At 42.4% G+C, this 23,449-nt stretch overlaps 1 protein-coding gene across 12 annotated transcripts in view; it reads right to left on the reverse strand.

The window, feature by feature from the left end:
• RBMS1 (RNA binding motif single stranded interacting protein 1) overlaps positions 1-23,449 on the reverse strand; it is a 214,057-nt gene that overhangs the window by 101,247 nt on the left and 89,361 nt on the right. For all 12 annotated transcript variants that reach the window (XR_006277964.1, XM_038421071.2, XM_043505176.1 and 9 more), the window contains one exon: positions 6,665-6,840. Coding sequence is in view for 11 of the 12 variants with exons in the window: in XM_038421071.2 (XP_038276999.1) it covers positions 6,665-6,840 (176 nt within the window). In the remaining variant the exon portion in view is untranslated. The remainder of the gene's footprint in view (positions 1-6,664; positions 6,841-23,449) is intronic.

Here is a 23,449-nt window from a genome sequence, read left to right on the forward strand (position 1 = left end):
TCCACCAGCTATTTCTGCACTGAGAGAGAAGGAGTAACATGAGACCCAGATGGGATCACCCCTATATCCCAGAACTGTGCAGGGGAGATCTACTCCAAGGCATGAGAATTTATGTGGCACTCCCAGATATATGGGCTTGGGGAAAGAAACTGCAGGAAGGAGCCAGCCAGAAACTGAAGACAGCAGAACAGCTGCAAAAACAGTTCATGCAGGAACAGAGAGACTGATGATATCATCACTGCTTTCTGCAGTTTTCACTGTGAGCATTCTCTCGCCTGGGCTGATTGGCTGTTTGGTCCAATCCCTCCTGTTCCCCCCTCCCCCTCGTCTTTTCACTTAACTAATATCCTCTTAACATAACATCACCTCCACCATCCCACATACTGAAAACATGACGACATTTGCCAGCCATCACACTGATCACGCTGTTTGTATGTTACATTCATTTCCCCTGCCCTCCATCTGTATTGTCTATTTAGATTGTAAGCTCTTGGGGGCAGGGGAGGTCTATTGCAGATTTGCACAGGTGCGTAGCACAATGGGGTCCTGTTCCCAGATGACCCCTAGGCACTACCGTAATAAACATGATAAATATTTTACTTTTTCCATATTTCTGCCTCTGGCAGACCATATATGTTTTTGCTTTTACGGCACAGGATTGGAATAGTAGGCTTGTGTTTATATGGCCTACTCATAAATGTAGGTTTTTCATTTTCAATGGAAATGCCACTAATACCATCTGAAAATATCTGCATTCCCAGGCAATCCACCTTCATAAATAGTACAATACACTGTTTTAATCTGGCAGAAAAATGACAAGCTGCTCCTACTCATGTGTTGTTAAAAGGGCCAGGGGAAAGGAGGTGGGGAGTAGTAGATTTCTATAGTAGGAAAGATATTGGCAAAAAAAAAAAAAGCAGCAGCTCTCTTTCTCCGGAAAAGTACTTCTCAAAAAATTATAAAGGCATTATTTAAAGTGGTGCATAAATGAATACAATTTACAAATATACTATAGAGCCTCACTGCAAACAGAACAAGCTCTACCCTTCTGTAGTTAAATAAGAACTTTCTATAGCAACTTCCCAAAAGAATTTAATCAAAATAATAACCACCGTTCAAGTTCATCACTGCCAGCTCCTCTATGCCAGAACTGAACTTACTGAATGAAGCAATGAGAAGAAAAACCAAGTCTTTGTACTACCAGAACCACATATGCCACTTTTTATAGAAGAATCTGTAGAGTGACTCCAATTATATTTAAAGATCGGTTATTTTGCTATAAAATAATCCCTATTTAATATGTTTTTCAATATTATAGTATAATGTACAATGCTGTTTTGGAAAGGGAAATAAAAATCAATATGCATGACAAGTAGCTTGTGCTCTAACTGTAGCTTATTTGGACACTTAAAACATTTATATATAGCATAATAAACTATACGTAACTGTTTATTTTATGGACTAAATTAACTCCTCTCTCCATGAGGCCTGAAGAAACGGGCATAGCACAAGGAATTAAGTAGGAACTGGAGAATGGAATTCAGCTCGGAGCATCAAGGCAGGCTATGAGACTACAACTTAATCCTTCCACACCCTTGCTGTACAGGTTTCTAGATCCTGAATCTGCCAAAGAGTAAATCTATTAGGCCACTTCCTAACCTACTCACCACACACCTATTAACAGCTGCTTATTGTGAACCAGAGGAGAAACCACTTCTGCAACATGCAGGTATCCTGTGGACTCTCCACTCGCGCACCTTGCTCAAGATTATCCCTGGAGTTTGACAGCTCAGGGGACTTTGTGTGGGCCTTCTTGTAAGAGAATGAATTCCACCCTATATCTGGAAATTGTCCAGTAAAAATTATTACAGGTGTTTCTAACAACATCTTGAATTATAAGAACAAGCAACATTTAAGGATTTAAGGTAGGATCCTGATTCCTTTAGCATCAATGGCAGCTTTGCCACGGACTTCAGTGGGTCAAGGATTTCAACCTGGTTTATTTTATATTTGACTCAGTCTGAACAAAGAAAACAGACAATCAGTTTCACTTTGTGGCTTTTATGAGACCACACAATGATGCAATGTTTTGATTGTAAACACTTGAAAGAAAGGTCAGAATATACATCAAAACGTGTTTTCAGTTAATCAAATCAAACATCACATTTTTACTAATTTTACGTTCTATAAAATAAATATTTGAAAACACCTTTTTTCCTGAAAGCAGCCTGACAATATCTGTTTAAAAAAATATTTAAATAAAGTGTGAGTAATTTATGTTGGATTAATATAAACTGAGTTAGACAAGACAAAAATAGAATTTCTCTTGATTTCTCATTTACCAAGTGCATATTAAAGGTTGTTTATCTAAGAAGTTTTTAGCAGTTATAAGATCAGTAAGTGGCAAGGAAGCCCCAGCAGAGCAGCTAAATATTGCAAAATCCAGTTTGGAAACTAAATACCATGTCCCCCAACTACTTCCTGGAAACCTGTACAGTTTAGACAGAATTGCAAAAAGTGAGAATTTGGCATCTGGAACTTTCCATAATTCATAAAAGTGAGCCTCTAATAGTAAGCCTCTGCATCAGGAGAGTCTTGTTTCCAGATGATAGAACTGACATTAACTCCAGTTGCTAAAGGGCTATGTTGGCAGAGAAGCCTACAGTTTTTAGTAAACTACTCAGATTTTTGGTCAAATGTTCCAAGTCTTCGATTTTAAAATCTTCTGGAAATCTCACTTGCTTCCTCAGCAGAAATGGAGAATTTTAAGATAGAAGAGGAGAATGCCTTAACACAGGAATCTCTTACCAGAGAAATTCCTCATAGAAACTAACTCATAGAAGCTTCATCTGTCCTGAGAGGCCTCAAGCTCTGTTTCAGGAACCATTTGTCTTCCAACAAAAAAGGCAAGAGCCAAAAGCCAGGTACAGAATAGTGATTCCAGAATAGACTCTGTAGTATAGACATAGCCAAAGATCATTCTATAATGAACTACAGATTGAGCAAATAATTCAGAACCTTTGCCAAATTCAAGAGACAAAGAACAAAACCAGAAAAAGATCACAATTTTTTTTCTATGATTGCCAGAAACACACACACACACACACACACAAACTGGGGAAGCTCTGAGAGAGATAAGAGAAGTCTGCTCAAGATGACAAAATGTTTAAAGTTATGAGTGCTTCCTGCTACAGGTCAGCTACTGAAGAAAAGCAACAACCCAACAGTCTCAACTTGGAAGATCCTGAAGGTGCTTCTGTATTATTTTTAAAAAACAAGTTTTAAAAAAAGGAAAAAAACTCTTCTACCATACATGTATCTAGAATGAGTTAAACCTTAGAGAAGTCGTCTTCATGTGCAAGGCTCTAGTATTTCATAATTTATGAATGGCTCCTTTCACAAAATTAATTATCTGCTCCTTTTTTGTAAGATTTATGGGAATCTTTTTCTGTTTGGAATATGTCCAAATGGAGCCAGTTTATTCTTTCAGGACATACACTGTAATAAGTCTAATTTTTTTCTGATAGTTGGCCCAGCTCTTTCATTATAATCACAAGACTATCGAAACAGTGAGTATTATCCTGAAAGCAGAAAGTTTTATTTTGCAATAAACGTAACATTTCTCAAACTAGAAGTTTGTAATTTTCTCGCAATAAAAATTTCATTTTTCTAAATTAGGCATAATATTTTTTTCTATCTACAAATACAATATTCAGCCATGAAGGTTTGGAACTGTTATAAAGTCTTTCAAACAAACCAGTCCTTAATAAATTTTTTTTTTTTTAAATCTGAAGTTCTTCTGACCATATTATGTCATGTCTATTAAAAAAAGAAAAAAAAAAAAAAAAAGAAAAAGCTATTATACAGTTACTAGATTTTTTCCCCCTTACCTCCCTCACTCTACCATTTTTTGCATTGTTAGCCCATGATTTTTAATTATGCTATCTTTACATATAATTTGATCTGAACTGGACATAAAGAATACAGGAATAACTGACACTGCCTGTTTAAGAAAATGAGAACAAAATTATGAGAAATGGGACAAAAATGCAACAACTAAACACTGCTGGAAGGAACTAGACAACTGGCAGCAATATTTGGTAGTGGCTGGCAGGAACTATTGCTGAGTAGGTAAACAAAGTTAGGAGGGATATGCATGTGGTAGAAAAGAAAGAGAAAGAACAGTAAGAAAAGAGGACCTGTGAGCCTGATGTTTCCAGTGATACCAAAATTTTCAAAAACAGCCATTTATTTTATTTTAGATGCTGCAATTTTGGGTACTCAATATTTTTGGGCATGATTTTTTAGAAGTGCTAAGCACTTTGATAGGAGTTGTAAGTATTTAGCTCTATCCAGCTGAACATACCTTCCCGTAACAGAAAGCTGATGAGCTATTGGAAGAGGGAGGAGATCATGGAAATATACCAGCATTGAGCAGCCACTATTTGGGAAGAGACAAGGTGGTGTCCTTGAAACAGGCATGTAGTCAAGGGGGTGTGAAGAACTTCTGAGAGCGAGGAGCCATAAAGGCAGATATGGATTGGTACAGTCTCTGGAATAACTAATTCTGGACACATTTTCATAAGTGAAAATGACAAGAATACTGGCATAATGTATGTCAATCTAATTAGTATAAAACAAAGATTCATCAACTGACCTGCACTACTCACAGTACTTTTAAGGAAAAAAAGTAAAATAAACTTCAGTAAGATTATTGACAGTTATATGGGCACCAAAATTGATCAAAGAATCCTGTTTTTCATAAGAGGGAGCAAGAAGGGGGAACCCAGCCATCCTTAAAATAGAGGCTCTATTTGCATATAGGAGAGCAAGGACTCTAAAAATAAAAAAAGTGAACAAATGTCATGTATGTATTTAAATTGCACCTTCTGAATATCACTTGAAAATCTGGAAACCGTGAGGTCATTTAAACTTTGGAATACAGCTCAGAGAAAATGGTGGAAGCTCCATCACTGGGATAATGAAATACAGAGAAAAACAGTTAAAGATATAATACAGAGAACAATCCTGCTTTGGCAGACAAATTTACAAGATCAATTAATATGCGTGATTAGGCTGGAAAGATTTATTTTTATCTGTAAATGTCAGTAAACATTGATTCCACCATATACGCGCACAGTTTTTTCAATTGACAACTGAAATTTATAAACAAAGTCAGAAAAATGCTGCTTGAAAACTTAGCGTCTGATTTAAAGAAATTTACTTTGCATATTGTAACCTGTGATGTTGACAATCTGTGTTTTAATGTTTATGAAGCTTCAGCCTTTTGAATCTGAATGCCTACTGTCATTAATTATTCTGACACCTCCGCCCATAATTTCCAGCAACTGTGAAAATTTAAAATAGATAAAAATAGAAAAAAATGCTTAAAAACAAACAGATATTATCCATTGAAATTATAAATCAAATTCTATCAAACCTAAATATGACCCCTCCAGATTTCATTTATATTAATTTCTGAAATTATGGACAGAACAGCAAAAAAGTTTTGCTAAAGTACAAATCAACAGTCCAGCACCTATTTTTCCAGAGCATCATCTAGTGGTTCAAATAAACCGGGAGCCAGGACGTAGGGTTCTTTTCCTGGCTGTGTTGCTGACTAGTGGCGTGACCATGGATAAGACTTTTTAGATATCCTCATTTATTAATTGGTTAAATGGGAGACAGAAGCCTGCATAATTAATAAGGTTATTTTAGGTTTAATCAGTGTTTGAGAATCTCAAAGAGGTTCCATATAAGCCCAAACTATTAAAGTGTACTTTTGCAGGAATGAAAAATTAGGGGCTTTCCTTGTTTACCAGATAGCCTCTAAGTTTCAGTTTCTACTTTCTATCAGTGAATTTTACAGGTATAATATTTTGTTTCAATAATGGTCTGGCAAATGTGTTGTGAATCTTGAAATTTTTTCGTTTTTTAGAAAGTCAATATAGCAGTCAAGAATTATATGTTCCAGAGAAGAAATGTGATTTTAAAAAAAAGAAGTGTAAATAATATAATTACACACCCACTCCATATTCAGAAATACCCAAAATGCATGAATTTATACAACATCCCGTTGATATGAACTTTGCTAAACAGGGTTGTCTGAAAAAGTTTCTCTAGGCTATGTCTACACCGCGTTTTTAGCCCTGATGTAGCTGCACTATAGGTAAACCCCTAGTGCAATCATACAGCACTAGTGTAAATCTTAGTTTGAAACTGGTGAAAGCTTCCCCGGAGCAATTTTACACTGGTTCAGCTTTATTATTTGTCTTGGTGCAGCTACATCAGTCGCTAACTGAGAAGATCTTAATCATATGCTTTTAAAAACAAGCTACACAATTGTTTGATAATTTTCAAATGTTTTTAATCTTTTGTGATTACAGCAGATAAACAAGCAGTCAGGAGTATGGGTGTCCATGGTTTTTAAAATTAGGGACCTGGGATACACTTATTTACTATATATGTAGTCTGTTCTCTGCTTCTGAAGGTGCCACACATGCTCAGCTCCTACTGATTTCAAAAGTTGACACATCACATCATCACATCGCAGAATCGAGAATACTAAACATGGGCTAGATTTCTTCTCCCGTCATGACATTAGCACTCACATCACAAAAGTCCTGTAAGTTTTAAAAGACTGAATTTTAAGAGTAGTACTTACGGTTGGCATAGTTTTACCAGGTCCTGGTCAGTGGTGTTTGGAGGCAGTCCTCTTATGTAAAGGTTTGTTTTACTTAATTGATCCCAACCTGAGTTGCTGCTGCTACTGCTGTTGTTATTACTGCTGGTGGTGCTGGGGCTAGGAGGAGCCATTGGGTGGGATGGTACAATGGACGGCTGCAAAATAAAGACAGAGCTTGTAAGAATGAAATACGGACTAACTGCAGCATTAACAGCACATTTGCAATTCTGAACATGTTTATTCTGTGTAGTTACTCATATTCTAAATACTCCTGTTTTCACCATATTTGGCATGGGATCATTAGGTGTACACTAATATGCGGAATAATAATCTCAAGCACTCTAAATGCATGACACTGATTCAAATTACATATACCCTCTGTTTTAATTACTCACAGGACTATATCACCACCCTCCACTGGGACATTAGATGTAAAAAAAAATAAAAAAAAATAAATAAAAAAAAATTGATTCCAGGTTCTCATTAACGTATATAAAAACAATTTAACTTCACAAAGATAGTTTCAAATGTTATAAAGGAATTAAATATTACAGGTACTAAGAAATGTATTAATTTATGAATATGTGGGCCAAATGTATTAATGTTACATAACCCATTCACTGCTCAACATTTATCTGTTTAAACTAGGTTCAGGGTTTGGTATATAGAGCCTGCATAGCACCATGGCAAACACACCATTAAACATCCTTTTAATCTTTTATTAAAGATACAGAGAAGAAGAAAAAACAGTTAATGCATTTGGAATATGAACTACTATATTAAGTAAGGATTTAAATTTTAACAAAATGTTTGTTCCCTTTAATAGTTTTTTCTTCCAAAAACTCCAGCTAATTGGGGGAAGAAAGAAGAAGTTAGTCGAGATGAACTGGAACTGTTGCTGCCGCTAAAGTCCAACCCCATTTCATCTCACGTTGCATCTGGGATTCAGATGGAGCTGGTAGAGGGGGCCATGTCTTCTGGATCCCTCTTTCTGGGATGTTCTGATCAGGACACCTCTCAGGATTATGATGAAGATGACCTAGGCTCCCCGGGGGGGGAGGGGGGAGGAAGAGGAGAGGTGGCAGCCATGATGGTGAGTCTCATGCCAGTAGACTCCACATGATCTCTTATTTTCCCCCAAAGTCTCTTTCTTTAAAGATGCCACCAGTTAGGCCTAATATCTGATACATCAATTTTGCTCCATTAATTCCTGGTTTCACGTTCTCCGTTATTCCAAAGCATGATTTTAATACTGTGCTTGATCATATCAGTGGGCCCTTTTTGTTTGGGTTAATCCAGTATTTCTTCTTTTCATACCTTTTCCCATCAACATTTATTATAAGGTATTGTGACATCTTACCAACTTTCACACTTATTTACAGTGAGCTCACAACTACAATAAATTTGTACTCCCAATGACAACAGAACTATAGAAGCTAAATATTAAATTTCATAGCAAAAAAAGACAGTTACCTGTTCCATAACTGGTGTTCTTCAAGATGCGTTGCTCATGTCTATTCCACAGTAGATGTGCATGCGCGCCATGTGCACCGGTGCCAGAAGTTTTTCCCTTAGCAGTACCCGTGGGGGGGGGTGGAGAAGCACTGCTGCAACCCCTGGAGTGGCGCCTCTATATCACGCTATAAGGGGAGCTGTGAGCTCCCCCCACCCTTGGTTCCTTCTTGCTGGACAACTCCGACAGAAGGGAAGGAGGGAGGAATGTGGAATAGACATGAGCAACACATCTCGAAGAACACCAGTTACGGAACAGGTAACTGTCTTTTCTTCTTCGAGTGCTTGCTCATGTGTATTCCACAGGTGGTGATTCAAAGCTATATCTGTTGGAGGTGGGTAGGAGTTCACGAGTTCCCGGGACACAGTACTGCTCTGCCGAACCCGGCGTCATCCCTAGTTTGGGAGATGATCACATAGTGTGCAGTGAACGTTTGTACTGAAGACCAGGTGGCAGCCCTACATATGTCCTGGATAGGGACATGGGCTACATAGGCAGCCGAGGCCTGAGACCTCGTTGAGTGCACTCTGACGATCGGTGGCGGGGGAACCCTTGACAGATCATAACACATGCATACGCACGAGGTGATCCAGTGAGAAAGGCGCCGGATGGAAAAAGACTGCCCCTTCATATGCTCGGCCGAGGCAACGAAGAGTTGCGAGGATTTACGGAACGGTTTAGTCTGATCCAGGTAGAAGGCCAGTGCCTTGCGCACATCGAGTGTGTGGAGGCGGCATTCCTCATTGGAGGAATGGGGTTTGGGACAGAGCATGGGAAGGAAGATGTTCTGTTCCATATGGAAGGCGGAGACCACCTTCGGGAGGAATGAAGGGTGTGGGCGAAGTTGGACCTTATCCTTGTGGAAGACCGTATGTGGAGGTTCCGAGGTCCAGGCCCTGAGCTTTGAGACACGTCAGGCTGACGTGATTGCTACAAGGAAGGCTACCTTCCAGGAGAGGTGAGACCAGGAACACGCGGCCACGGGTTCAAAGGGAGGCCCCGTGAAGTGGGACAACACCAGGTTTAGTCCCATTGTAGTACAGGGGATCTAGGGGAATATGATATGGGAGTGAATGGTCAAGGCCTCTCAGGAAGCGGGAGGTCATAGTATAGGAGAAGACCAAGTGCCCTTGCACCGGCGGGTGGAAGGCCGATATAGCTGCCAAGCATACTCTGACAGAGGCAGGTGTCAGCCCTTGCGTCCTAAGGAACAGAAGATACTCAAGGATAAGCTGGAGTGGTGTGGACGATGGGGAGACTCCCCGTTCTCCCGCCCACCTGGAAAAACTGGATCACCTTGCCAGGACCACCTTTCCAGGAGGACCTGCCTGACTTCCTCAGAACACCTCCTCTCCTCTTTGTCTAGCCACTGAGCAGCCACGCTGTCAGCTGGAGAGCGACCAGATTGGGATGAAGGAGGCGGCCCCCATTCTGGGAGAGGAGGTTTGGGTGAAGCTGCAACCTCCTCGGAGGGGCTACCAACAGGTCCAGTAGGGTCCTGTACCAGTGTTGATGGGCCAGGCTGGGGCGAAAAGGATGATAAGTGCCTTGTCAGTTTCCACTTTTTCTAGAACTTTGCCTATAAGGGGAAAAGGTGGAAAAGCATAGAAAAGCTGGTCTGACGATTGCAGGAAGAAGGCATCTGAGATCACATCCCTTCCCAACCCCCCCCCCCGGAACAAAACTGGGGGCAACGCCGGTTCTGGCGGGTCACAAACAGGTCCACGTGGGGAATTCCCCACTCTCGGAAGAGCCGGTGAGTGATCTCCAAGTGGAGCGACCACTCGTAATGGGGGGAGAAAACCCTGCTGAGGCGATCGGCCCGTGTATTGCGGGCGCCCGGTCGGTGGAAAGCCCTCAGGGAGAGGTCGTGGGCTATACAGAACTCCCATAGGCTCAGGGCTTCCCGGCAGAGGGCCGAGGACTGTACCTCATCTTGCCTGTTCATGTAGAACATTGTGGTGGTGTTGTCCATAAGGACTCTGACCACCTTGCTGTGAAGCTGCATGACAAAAACCACACACGCCAACCATATCGCCCTGAGCTCCCTGACTTTTATATGAAGGGACACAACCGAGGTTGACCACATCCCTTGGGTTTTCATGTTCCCTATGTGGGCTCCCCAGCACAAGCCCGACGCATCGAACACCAGGTCTATTGACTGGGCTGGACATCTCCCAGAAAGGAACCCCTTGGAGCACGTTGCCCAGAGAGGACCACCATTGTAGGGAGGCAATTACCGGGGTCGGTACTGTGAGGACCTTGTCCAGGCCGTCCCGTGCCTGGGAGAAGTGGGAGGCTAGCCATAGCTGGGGGGGCCTCATTTGGAGCCTTGCGTGGTGGACCACATACGTGCATGCCACCATGTGTCCCAGGATCTGAAGGCACGCCCTTGCTGTTGTCACCGGAAAAGCCGTGACCGAGGCAATAAGACCTTTGATGGTTTCAAAACTGCCCACTGGGAGAGAGGCTGTGGCCCTTAAGGAGTCCAGTAGTGCCCCTATGAATTCTATACACTGCACCAGAACCAGTGCTGATTTGGTCTCGTTTACCAAGAGGCCGAGATTGGCACATGTAGACAGGAGCAGATCCATATGGGCCCTCACCTGAGACTGTGAGTTGCCCTTGAGAAGCCAATCATCCAGATATGGGAACATCTGGACCCCTTCCTGTCTGAGGTAGGCCGCCACCACTGCCATACACTTTGTGAATACCTTGGGTGCCGTGGATAGGCCAAAAGGGAGAACTGTGAACTGGTAGTGGTTGGGCCCCACCAGGAAACGGAGGAAGCGCCTGTGCCCTTCGAAAACATGGATGTGGAAATACGCGTCCTGAAGGTCCAGGGCCCGTACCGTCCCCTGGGTCCAGGGAGGGGATAATAGAAACCAGACACCTGTGGAACTTGGAGCAGACCATAAACCGACTGAGATTTCGCAGATCTAGGATGGGCCTGAGACCCGCTTTGCTTTGGGATCAGGAAATATCGGAGGTAGAAGCCCCTGCCCGGAATTCTACTGGCACTCTCTCCACCGCCCCCACAATAGTCATTCCACCTCCTGACCTAGGAGGTGAATGTGCTCTGTCCCCTGAGCCCTCCAGGGAGGGGGGTGGTTGGGCAGGGTGAACTGAACGCAACCGTAGCCCTGGAAATGGTGTTGAGGACCCAGTGTCCAAGGTTTGCGTGACCATTCCCCCTGGAAGGCAGACATCGGTTGCCGAACACAAAACTTTAATTAGGAGGGGTTTCCCATGGCAGCTACCCTGGGGTCCCCATGCACAGTCAAAACCGACTCCTTTCCCGTCCTCTTGCCCTTAGAGCCCAGGCTGTGGGGCAGAGTGGACTGTCATGAGCCGGTGCTTTTGGTCTCTCGGCCTCTTGTAAGGGGGCTCATATCTGCTCTGTGCAGGGTGAGCCGACATCCTGCAGTTGGCCTGGTCCTTATTGGAGGGACTTATACCCAAGGTCTGCAGAGTGGTGCAAGAGTCCTTTCATCGTGCAGCCTGACGTCTGTATATTCGTGAACGGGCTTTCCCCGTCGAAAGGCAGTCCTGCATGAGGGACTGGGCCTCCGCCGAAAGCCGGACAGGAGAACCATGACACCCTGCACATGGAGATTGACGGAGGCCATCAAGCCGCGTGCTGAATCCACCATGTCTGCTGCTGCGGCAGGCAGCTTTAGCTGCCGAGCATCCCCTCTTCCCATGCCTTAAAGTCCTCCTATCCTGCTCTGGGAGAGTGGCTTGAACTTTGGCAGGACTCCCAAATTAAAATCATAATCGGCTCAGTAAGTCGATGGGTTAGCCACCCTGAGCTGGAAACTCGAAGAGGCGTAAAGTTTTCTACCAAAGAGTCTAGCTCTTGGCGTCTTTATTCTTGGGAGTGTGGTGGGCTGGCCTGCCGCTCCCGTGGTTCACAGATTCCTCCCAGAGTTAGGTGCCAGGTGAGAGTAAAGGCATTCGTGGTTCTTATCCGGCACAAAATACTTTCTCTCAGCCTTTTGGGAAATCGGGGCCAGAGAGGTAGGAGTTAGCCACAGGCAATTGGAGAGTTGGCTACTCCTTGTGAAGGGGTAAGCTACACAGCCCAGCACCGAGGGGGACAGTACATAAGGGAGAATTGGACGAGCCCTCCATTCCTCGCCGGCAGCTGGAGGCTCCACGCCACCCCTTTAGCAGGTCTTGATGCGCCCTGACTCTTCCTGTGGAGAGGTGCGGCGGCGCCGTGACGGTATCATCTGGTGCAGGAGAGGAGGGCCAGCACGGGCTGTGGGCCTCAACCGGTGCCAGACGATCAACCCCAGGTCGGAGTCCGGGCGCAGAGCTAACGACTCATGACCTTGATACCTGCGTCTGCCTAGATAACAAGGCAGACGGCCTCGGACACCCCGGCCACCGAGCAGGTCCGCCTGGGTGGGCATCGGCGGCCATGGCCCATGAAACCATTGTCTCTGCCATGGGACCCACCTTGCCAACTGTCCATGGCTGCGGGCGTTGCGCTATCTGGTCCGGCTGAGGCCAGCCAAAGCCACCACCGACTGAACGGTACCATAAGACTGTGAAGCGGCAGTGCCTACAATGCTGTTTCTTCAGGTGACCTGGGAGGACCTCGACGCCGAGGACCGGTACCCGCTGGAAGTACTGTTTCCGAGACTCGCTCCGCGCCTGGAGCTACAGTACCGCATAGCAGGAGCCCTGTTCGACGACGCTGACAGAGCGGGAGCTATGGGATCGTCGACGTCAGTCATGCCAGACGGCTACGATAGCTACGTCATGATGAGGTGCGTCTTCGATGCCTATCTCGGTGCCTCATGCTCCGCTGTGGGTGGAGGGACCTGCCCAGATGGAACCCTGGTTGGCGTTGAGGGTAGTGGACGTGAGCTGCGAGTGGACCGGTTGCTGCATACCGAATGAGGCAGAGAGCTGTCTTCAGAGTGAGAGCTATGCTGTGCTGGGGAGGCCTGTTTGTGCGCCCAACGGCAGTTTGCCTCGGGCACCAGCAAGCTCAGAATGTCTCGTGCAGCCTGTAGAGTCTCTGCGTCAATGGCATTCTGACCGCAGGAGAGTGCATGTCCGCGTGTTGGGGTACTCTGCTCAGCAGAGTCAGAGGTTTCGAGCCCGGGGAGGACAGAGGTCTGCCCAACACGGGACCAGCCTCTTCCCCTTCTCTCGGCGCCGCTGCAAAGTCAAGGTCTTCCTTTGGTTCTTGGAAGGGAACGGTGCTGACTGGTGGAGGGGGCTCCACTGCACACCACGAGTTACTAACAACGAGCTAAAGATACCACTAAGATCAACTGGAAAGGCTGCAGCAATGCTGGAGCAAGAAGTTCTGACACACTTTCACTGGCGGCAAGAAGGAACTGCGGGGGGAAGCTCGCGGCTCCCCTTATAGCGCGATATAGCGGCACCACTCCAGGGGTTGCAGCAGCGCTCCCCTTATGGGTATTGCTAAGGGAAAAACTTACAGCACTGATGCACGTGGCGCACACACACACCTACTGTGGAATACACGTGAGCAAGCACTCGAAGAAGTCCTCCTTTATCACTGTTGCCTCTGCGTACCTTACAAAGATTGATTTATATTCACAACTCCCCTGTATAGTAGGGAAGTATTTTTATTATGTCACTATTTTATAGACAGAGAACAGAGGTTACAGGCCAGATTTTAAATGTATCTAAACACCTGAAGATGCAGGTAGGTATCCAGTGCAATTTTCAGGAGTGCCTATGTGATGAATTCATCTGTGACTAAATCACTGATGATTTCAGTGTTTTTGAAATACTTTGAGAATCTCAGATAAAGGGCTCATATAAATCCAAATTATTAAAGTTTCAGCAGGAGATAGGAACCAAGGCATGGTGAAATCCCACTAGGCACCTCTCAGCATCTTTAGGCACCTAAATAATTTTCAATAAACTGGCCCTAAATGACCATTTTACAAACCTACGGAAAGTCTGTGGCTGAGCTGGGAAATGATCTCAGAACTCCCGAATCCTAATCCTGTGCCTTAACTACAGCACAATATGACACTATAACAAGAAAGGAATTTCCATACAAAAACTATGTGATGTAATTAAAGAGCATTTTAATGTATATGCATGGACATAGGGACAGAACTAAGGTTACGTAGGTAAATTCCATAAATTGAAAGGTTTACACTGGTAGAATGTCTCCACAGGGCAGAACCCCTTTCAGGCAAAACTTCAGAGCTCCACAGCTGGGGAAGGTAGGAGTAAAGAGTCATAATGGATTAGGAGGAAGACAAGGTGAAAAAAAGTGAATTCCAATATAGATTTGGAGGTGGACACTTAGGACACAAGAAGAGTGAAACTATTCAGGAATCATTGTGGGTGCGGCGGGAAAGGCATGCTGTTGTGAGCTAGAGAATTATATCAGATATAAGCATACCTTTGTAGCTAATCATAATTGTGTTTCTATTTGTTGTGTGTTTTCTTGGGAGTGTTTTGTAATCTCTTTCAATTCAGTATATTAAAAAGGTTTATTATACAGTAAGAATAACATTTAGTTATTGCAACATCCAGTTATTGTTATTGCAACATCCAGTTTAACACCATAAAATTAGGTTTGAAATGCAGAAACATGACTTTTGGACAACATCAATACCCAACTGAAATGTTATGTAAAGGAGCTCTCATGCATGCTCAACTGCTAAAAAAACTTCAAATTTAAATCTCAAAGGATTATTTTAAATATGAAAAAAAATCTGTTCCTAGAGCATTTTTTTGCAATTTTATAATTCAAAAGCAGTCACTGTAGAAAACTTTTTATAAAATATCAAATCTCTTTCAAAAGATTTACATTTTGAGCTCAAGACTTGACCCAGAGTTTTGTCCAGGCATGATTCAAAATGGGATAGAAATTAAACTCTCCCTTTAAATTTGTAAAGGAAACACGGAGGGATTCTTAACCGTAGCAGCACTACAGGTGCAGTTAGAGCGAACTGCTTCCACTAACGCAAAGCAATTATTTTTAGGATTGTAAGCTATGCACAGAGCAGTTAACTTCAAAACCTTTTCATGCTGCACTAAAAGCTAGGTTTGCATAATGCTATTCCCTTCCCTAAATGGGTCTCTTTTGAAAGGTACACTAATGTGTAAGCTGACGAAAGATACAATTGTTCTGTTTAAAGTTTTACAGTCAACTGCTTTCCTCATATTATATTAGAGACACACGTAAAACTTCCACTGAAATCAGTCACACCCATGCATATATGTATGAGGCCAAAATCTGGCTCTCAGATGGTAATTATAATATACACGTATAGCAAATAGATCTATTTTCAATGTTTCAATGCTTTTTTTGTGTGCGCTTTGTATACAATTTGGATCATAAAATCTTGTTGTATTATGAAGAGCGTAACCACTATAACAGGGGTGGCCAAACCAGGCTCTTTTACAGTTAAAGTGCAGCTTGCAATGCCCCGTACACCCCCCCCCCATTCTCCACCTTCTGGGGTGGGAGGAGCTTGGGACCTCTGCCTTGTAACAGGGTGATGGAGTAGGGGCTTCTGCCCAGTGGGGGAGGGAGGATCTCAGGGTTTCAGCACCGCAAGGCATGCCTGTCGGGCTTGGGGCTTCAGCAGAAGCAGAGCTAAAGCCCAAGTCCTGGCAGGTACCTCCCATGGGGCTGAAGTCCCATTAGATGTGTCCCAGCACTCAAAATTCGAAAGATTGTCATATGCAGCTCGGAGGGTCAGTAAGTTTGGCCACCCCAGCACTATAAACTGGGTTTAGGGAAAATAAGTAAAAAGCTCACTTCTAGTCTGTGGCAAATGGAGAGTGAGTTTTTCCTCCCGAGTGCAGCGGGAAAGTCCCAAGACACATACTTATGAGGAATTTAAGCTTTTTCTTAAATATGAAATTGCTTCTAGTCCTAGTGATTACATTCAAATAGGAAGTGAATGTAAGTCTATGCAGTGTTGTGTTCCCAAAGCTACAGACAGCTTTCAGTGCCTCAAAATAACTTTACCAACCTCAAAATGCTTTACAATTACAGATGTTCAAAAGAATGATTTAGAAACACACAATCACTGGATTAAAGAGACAGTGGCATCTTAAAACCAATACTGTAAGAATTTCTTTACCTATTTTATTTGTAACTCTTATATTAAGAATGAAATAACTGAAAAGTAAAATTCATTTGCTACTATTTACTCTTTACTTACTTCCTAACTATTCTTAGCATGTACAATGAGAAATCAATTATGCTAGTTTCACTTTTGTTTGTTGCCAGTTTTACTTTCCAATTCTGATTGTTGCGAAGCTTGGCTTTGAAACAGTGCTGGGAAATGTATTTGCTTAATAGCAGTTTTTATTAACAATAACTGCAAATGTTTCTATTGGTTTTCGGTTTTATAAAAGCTTATTTTACAAAACAAATTCTGCTCCAAATTAAAATGGAGTCTCTTTAAGAGCAGAAGTTTATTTAGTGATATGAAAAACATTTTGCAATGTGATTTTTAAACTGGAATCTACAAGGCAACACATTAATTAGTTGAACATTTTTCCTATTAAAATGAACTATAGGATCTTAAAATTAACGCTAAATCAGCGTAAATGATGAATAAAGCTGAATAGATGGTCTTTGCTGTGTATTGACAAACTTCTTTTCATTATAAATATCATCCCCAGTCCACATTGGTTTACCATTTCCTTCCTATACTCATTCCCAGAACTAATCAGCGATTAGACTTTCCCCCAGGAGTTTCCTCTATATCCCCTTCAGCACAGACTGACTCACCTTCTACGTAAAATAGGTCACTCTACTGCTATACTTTGCCTCCCTATTCCATTGGTGAGAATCTTCAAAGCCCTCAGTTGGCCTCACTCAGAGACCCTACTGCTAAACCCTCACAATCTCATCCTGAGAGCAGTGATCAATGGAGAAGTTACAGGTCATGGTCACTACGGTGAAATTTTCAAAGGCTGAGCATTCCCAGTGGAAGGCCCTCATCTGAGGAAGGCAAAGCCTTTGCTCCTCTTATGGGATTGTGAAACATCATCCTTTTTGGCACAGGCAGTCCCTCTGTAACAGCATAATTGCCTGTCAGCTTTTCCTCTGGATATAAAGACAAAACAACAGGAATAATCAGAGAATCATAGATGTGTACGACAGGAAGGGACCTCAAGAGATCTTCTAGTCCAGTCCCCTGCACTCAAGACAGGACTAAGTATTATCTAGACCATCCCTGACAGGTGTTTGTCTAACCTACTCTTAAAAACCTCCAATGATGGAGATTCCACAACCACCCTAGGCAATTTATTGCAGTGTTTAACCACCCTGTCAGTTAGGAAGTTTTTCCTAATGTCCAACCTAAACCTCCCTTTCTGCAATTTAAGTCCATTGCTTCTTGTCCTATACTCAGAGGCCAACAAGACAATTTTTCTCCCTCCTCCTTTTAACAACCTTATAACCTTATGACAGGTTTCAGAGTAGCAGCCGTGTTAGTCTGTATTCGCAAAAGAAAAGGAGTACTTGTGGCACCTTAGAGACTAACAAATTTATTAGAGCATAAGCTTTCGTGAGCGAAGTGAGCTGTAGCTCACGAAAGCTTATTCTCTAATAATTTGTTAGTCTCTAAGGTGCCACAAGTACTCCTTTTCTTTTTGCTTATAACCTTATGTAATCCTGAATAAGAAAGCAGCACAAAGTGATGAGAGTGTGTGGTCATCTAGTACTGAACCATTCTTTCCTTAATTTCATATACTAGATACTACAGTGATGGGTGCATTAGAATTTATAGATAAACTCATCGGTATTTGAGGACTTGGGTCACAGCCATTACCATTCCAGCCAAGGAAAAGTGTGCTTTTTCACAATCAAAGGGAAAGGTTGCTGTTTGGTGCTTCAAGATATTCCTTGACCCAGAAGTCCAGCAGACTGCCCTTTAGTGCTCCCAGTCTCCAATTTCCCAGGGAAACTCAAACAAAGGGACTTGAACCTGAATATCCTGCATGCTGACACAGAGAGTTACTCCTGTCCCAGCCATCTATAGCGCTCTAATTTAATTCAGACTATAAAAGCATGTTTATGGAGTTGAATATCGTGTGAGTATTTAATTATATTTTATTGTTTAATTGATATGCTCCATGTGGGGTGGGAGGGGGGAGAAGATCACATTTTTAATAGAAGTCTTTTTTATGTTGTTTAATTGAAGTACAGATTGTAAGTTACTTACAGCACACACAAAGTGCCTGTTTTAGTCTAAAATGCCACTTGGATGGTTCTAGAAAATCTTGTCATTGGCATTCAGCTAGTTATAGTCAAGAATTACATATGAAGTACCTACCACTTAATCTACTTAAAATATCGGGCTGATGAAAGGGAGGTAGGTTGAGATAATATACAAATTGGTATTGATGCAAAATTACTGAACTCTGTGTGTGTGCGCGCACGCAGGTGGGTGGGGTGAATCTAAATAAATGATAATAGTACTCCTGAAAAGTTCTGGATAGATATTAAACTACAGAATGAAATCCTTTGTCCACAATTTATGTAAAGCTTCCCATGCACAAAGACGCCTTGGACTCAGGGAAATAGAATGTGTAATATCCAGTGAAGTGTTAAGTTATTATCCTTTACTCAAAAGTAATCAATGAGCTAACAGGAGAAGGTTGGGAATAGGATGCATGTTCTGTGCTAAAAATACATGCCAAAGAGAAATTAGTCTGACTTCTCTCTGATGAAAACAGTTCACTATCCCACTTCCTTTTCATCAGCAAACACTGAACCTGGGCCATTGCCTTCCAAGGTGCTCCTCATCCCAAAAAACTCATGTCTGTAGTGAGGATTTCACTGGAAGAGTTCCACAGGCTTCCCTTTAATTATTGTCCATCTTTCAACCACCCTCTCTGATGCAATACGACAGACTGAGCAAAGGTGGTGATTTCTGGAAGTTCTTTGGAATCCAACGTCCACTGAGCAAAAGAATACCAATGCATGACACAGAAGGATCCTGCGGTTGCAGTCTGCATCTTCTGTCCTGAGGCAGGCTCTTTGGCCCTTCCGTACCCACGACCTATCAACCTCCTAAACTCCTGTGGGGAGCAGAAGGACCCTGCAGTGGAGGGGAGAGTGGTACCTGCTATATCTGTGAGGCTTACACATCTTCCTAGGTCTCTCAGACTTAATCCATTCTCCCCTTTCACATGGGACTATGGGCCTGACATCTGGGCGACTCTCAGTGCCAAAGAGACAGCTGCAAACCAGTGTATGTCTGGAAATCCCCATGTACATTCAAAGCCTACTCCATTATTTCCTTTGTTCAGACCTTTCTCTTTCATCTGGCAAGGGTACTGATGCTCCAGAGGCTGGAAACAGAAACAAGTGCATTCTGGGAGCAGACAAGTCCCTTCCATGCAGGGAACATCATCACACAAAATCTCTGCATTATTATTAAATACTATTAAACTAGGTGTGGGGACCAGTACAAGCAGCAAGAGGTAAAGGGGCCATTTACAGTTGGGCTGATTTGAAAGCATCTCTAAAATTTCAATGGAAGCAGAATGAGCCTTTCTTCCCTTGAGGACCTTGCTCCTGGATCTGCCTGTTCTCCCCAAAAAGTCTGAACTGCTTTCAAAGTGTTTCTGCTGAAAGCTGCATTGACTGGCTCCTTTGATCAGTACCAGTGGAGGTGCACATACCTGCCACTTGTCTCTGGGACCCAGGACTACCAACACTAAAACATACAAGCTATCACCAGAAGAGAGCAGGCAGAGGAAAAATGAGCTGAGCTAATTTCCCTGCTCCTTTGCACTAGCTATCAGTGACTTTCCGCAACAACTCTCCTGCTTATGGCTGGTGACAGCCTTTACCTTACCCAACCTTTCTGCCTCTCAACTCCCTGGAGGAGGCTCTGAAGTTTCTGCTGTCTAGATCAGAACAGCACCTTGCACCAGCCAGGCAACTGAGGCATAACATGGCAATTTAAATAATTTAAAACTAAACTAAATTTATGCCCAAAGTTAATTCACATTTTATTCTCTAGGGCCTCAGTGGGCTTCTTGGTGAGATCCATGAATGCAGCATTACCACAGGTAATCTAGGGGAGTTAGTCAGGAAGAAACCAGGGAAGGTCAAGAAGTTCAAGTGCCTGAAGGAAGATGAGAGCTTTCTGCTAGTAACTGTGAACTGCTGGGACAGATGGTATCTGTGTGCTTTTGTGGTTAACCCTTCATTGAATAGGGAGAACTTGTTGCCAAGTTTAGACTAGGCAAAAAGGAATCAAGCTGTGGTTACAACACAAAACAAAAGGTGTTTGGAGGAATTTTATTTAATTAAATATTAATAAGTTTATACAGGAGCTATAAGCTAGGAGGACAATATTGAATGCAAATAATAAAGCATGAGCTTTACTTTATACAACAGCTAGGGAATGTATTCCATTTCTTGGGGTAAATCAGAATCAGGGAATGCAATATTACAATGTTCTCCATCACTGGAAATTTTAAAATAAAGATTGGGTGTTTTTCTGAAAGAGCCGCTCTACTTCTAACAGGAACTTCAGGGAAGTCCCATGGCCTGCAACATGCAGGAGGTCAGACTAAATGATACAATGGTCCCTTCTGGCTTATCCTCTGAGATTGTCCTCCACAACTCTCTTGTATGTGCTTCTGACACATCAGCCCAGATGTAGATGACAAAAACCAGCCTATATAAAATACAATTTCAGGCATTTTTCTACCTCTTAGAAAATTATCAAACTCCAATGCACAAAAATAACATCCAGCTAGATCAGAGTTGACATGTTCAGATTTTCTTATAGTTTCACTTCTCTGCAAGTCAGCAATATCTTATTGTTGTGAAATACCTTCTATGAAACTCATGCTCTCCTGACAGACATTAAGATGTCCATTAAATACTATTTTTAAAACTTCAGATCTCCCTACCAACATACATGCCAACCACAGCAATCACAAGTTATCTCAAGAAAAAAAGAGTGCAGCTCAGCTTTCATAAGGGGCATTAACTATCCCTTTGGAGGCTGCAAAACACAGGCACCCCCGGTATTCAACTAACCAGCAAACTCCAGCACTAGGGTTCTATGAGTTAACCTAAATTAACCCTTGAGTAGGTACAGCATGAATTCACACTCTGCTGCTTACCCTCTCAGGGTGCTAGACATCATTTTGCTTTGAAGTCTGCTGTTTGCCTCAGTTACACATTTGTGTATGTCTCAAAAGGCCAAAAAGACCCTATCCCAATAAACAGCTTTTAGAATTATGGGCACCTTTTAGATATAGGCGCACTGTACTGAGATTCGGACACCATAAACTCACTTACATTTATTCAGAGACCTGCCCACCTTTTTGTTTTGAATAATGGTACCAGTGTAAAATAGTAGACGAGTAAATTTTCTCCAAAACACTATTTTAGAAGAAAAATTGTTTTGTCAAACAAAAATTTCTGCAGCAAGTGTCCTTTTAATACCCCCCCCCCCCCGCCCCAAAAAAACCCTTCGGTTTTCAGCTGTTGAAAACCTGAAAACCTGTAAAAAAGAATTCTGACAAAAAATAAAACCTTTTCCATTTTCATCTAAAGTTTTCAAGAGATCAAAAACACTTCCCAAACAGCTCTAGTAAATAGTCTCTCTTTCCTACCCCAGCTCCACAGAGTTGTTCCATCGGGAACATTGATAAACACTAGAAATGTTGATTTCAGCTTGTTTGATGCTTGCACTGAATATCGTGTGTAATGGGGATTAGATGCTGCTAATAAACACATTTTACCAATTAATGCTATATTTGTTACAAATTCTATATCCTATTAAACAAACTAAAAATATTTAAAAATCAAATTATAAAAATGTTAATCATTAGATGAAATGCAAGATTAAGTATTTTATCAACAACTGGGATTGGTTGGTTTTTTTTTTTAAAACTAAAATGTGTTCCTGTTCATTTTGCAATATCCTGGCATTTCCCTCTTCCCTTTAGACAGTAATTTACAGGACACAAATATTAAGCCATGTAAGATATCTGTCAGACGAAGCATCTGCTTTTTTGGCAAACTCCATAGCGTTGGTAGCACTGGAACTATTGCTAGATTGTTTGTCACAGGGTTACACCACAGATGCGTCTTCTGGCTGACATGAAAGCTGGCATGTCATTTTCTATTTATTAAATATATGTATTTTTTTAAACACTGAAGAACTAGTGCACATCTATGTATATGGGAATCAAATCCTATTAAAAACACCTTGTACATGACTGTAAGTCTGCTGTGCCTCCTGCTTATTACACTTAGCATAACTGTCTCACTGTTACTATGTGCTCACCACCAACCCAATCTTAAAATTAGTATGTAATCTCTTTGGGTAAGGACGAACTTTTTGTTACGTACGTGTCCTGTACCTAACACATAGCCTCCCCGCCCCTTCCTCATTCCTGAGCAAAGCCTTTAGGTCTACAAATAATTATTACATGATGATTTAAAAGGAGGTAGCACATTGCTATGACTGTCTCAGTCTACATAACTTATTTGGCTACTATCTACGAATTAAATATTAATTCCATACACTTTCTGTTGCTTGAAGATGCAGTTTTGTATTTAAGCTTCATAAATACAACCTTACACATGGTAAGTCACGGTCACTCTAAAATCAGTACTTACGCCATTCACTTATTTTAGATTATGTGTAATTTTGGATACATTTCCAAACAGCACATGGTTCTAGCTATTTCCAGCATTTACAAAAATAGCTATGTTAGCATGGCCCCTTCACATAAATGCAGTGTATACCAACTGCAGGAGCTTTTCTTATCTGTGTAGGAATACCACCTTCCTAGCTACGTTGACAGAAGCACTCTTCCAGCAGCTTAGCTGTGTCTACACTGGGGATTTTGTTAGCATAGCTGTGTCTGTCAGGAGAGTCGTTTTTTTTCAGGCCCTTGACCAACATAGCTATGCCAATATAAGGTTTTAGTGTAGATCAAGCCTCGGAGACTGAATAAGACTTAGAGACGAATTACTGCACAGCTACTAACAGGCAATGTCAAATATTGGCTGATAACTTAAAATACTCTGCTCACAAACACAGTAATTGCCATTTGTAAGAGGCCAAGGGGCCACCTAATCTACCACCCTGTTCTGGTACCAGACTCTCCCCATACCAAGAGTGAGTAGTCAGGTCTCATCCGTAGGGGGTGGGGGGACATGCAGGGGAAACATTTTGTCACCCCAAGCCACTGAACCCCAATGGAGTTGTTCTAAAGCCACTGCTTCAACCTCTGCA

This window comes from Dermochelys coriacea, chromosome 11 (assembly GCF_009764565.3).
Source record: "Dermochelys coriacea isolate rDerCor1 chromosome 11, rDerCor1.pri.v4, whole genome shotgun sequence".
Lineage (NCBI taxonomy): Eukaryota > Metazoa > Chordata > Testudines > Dermochelyidae > Dermochelys > Dermochelys coriacea.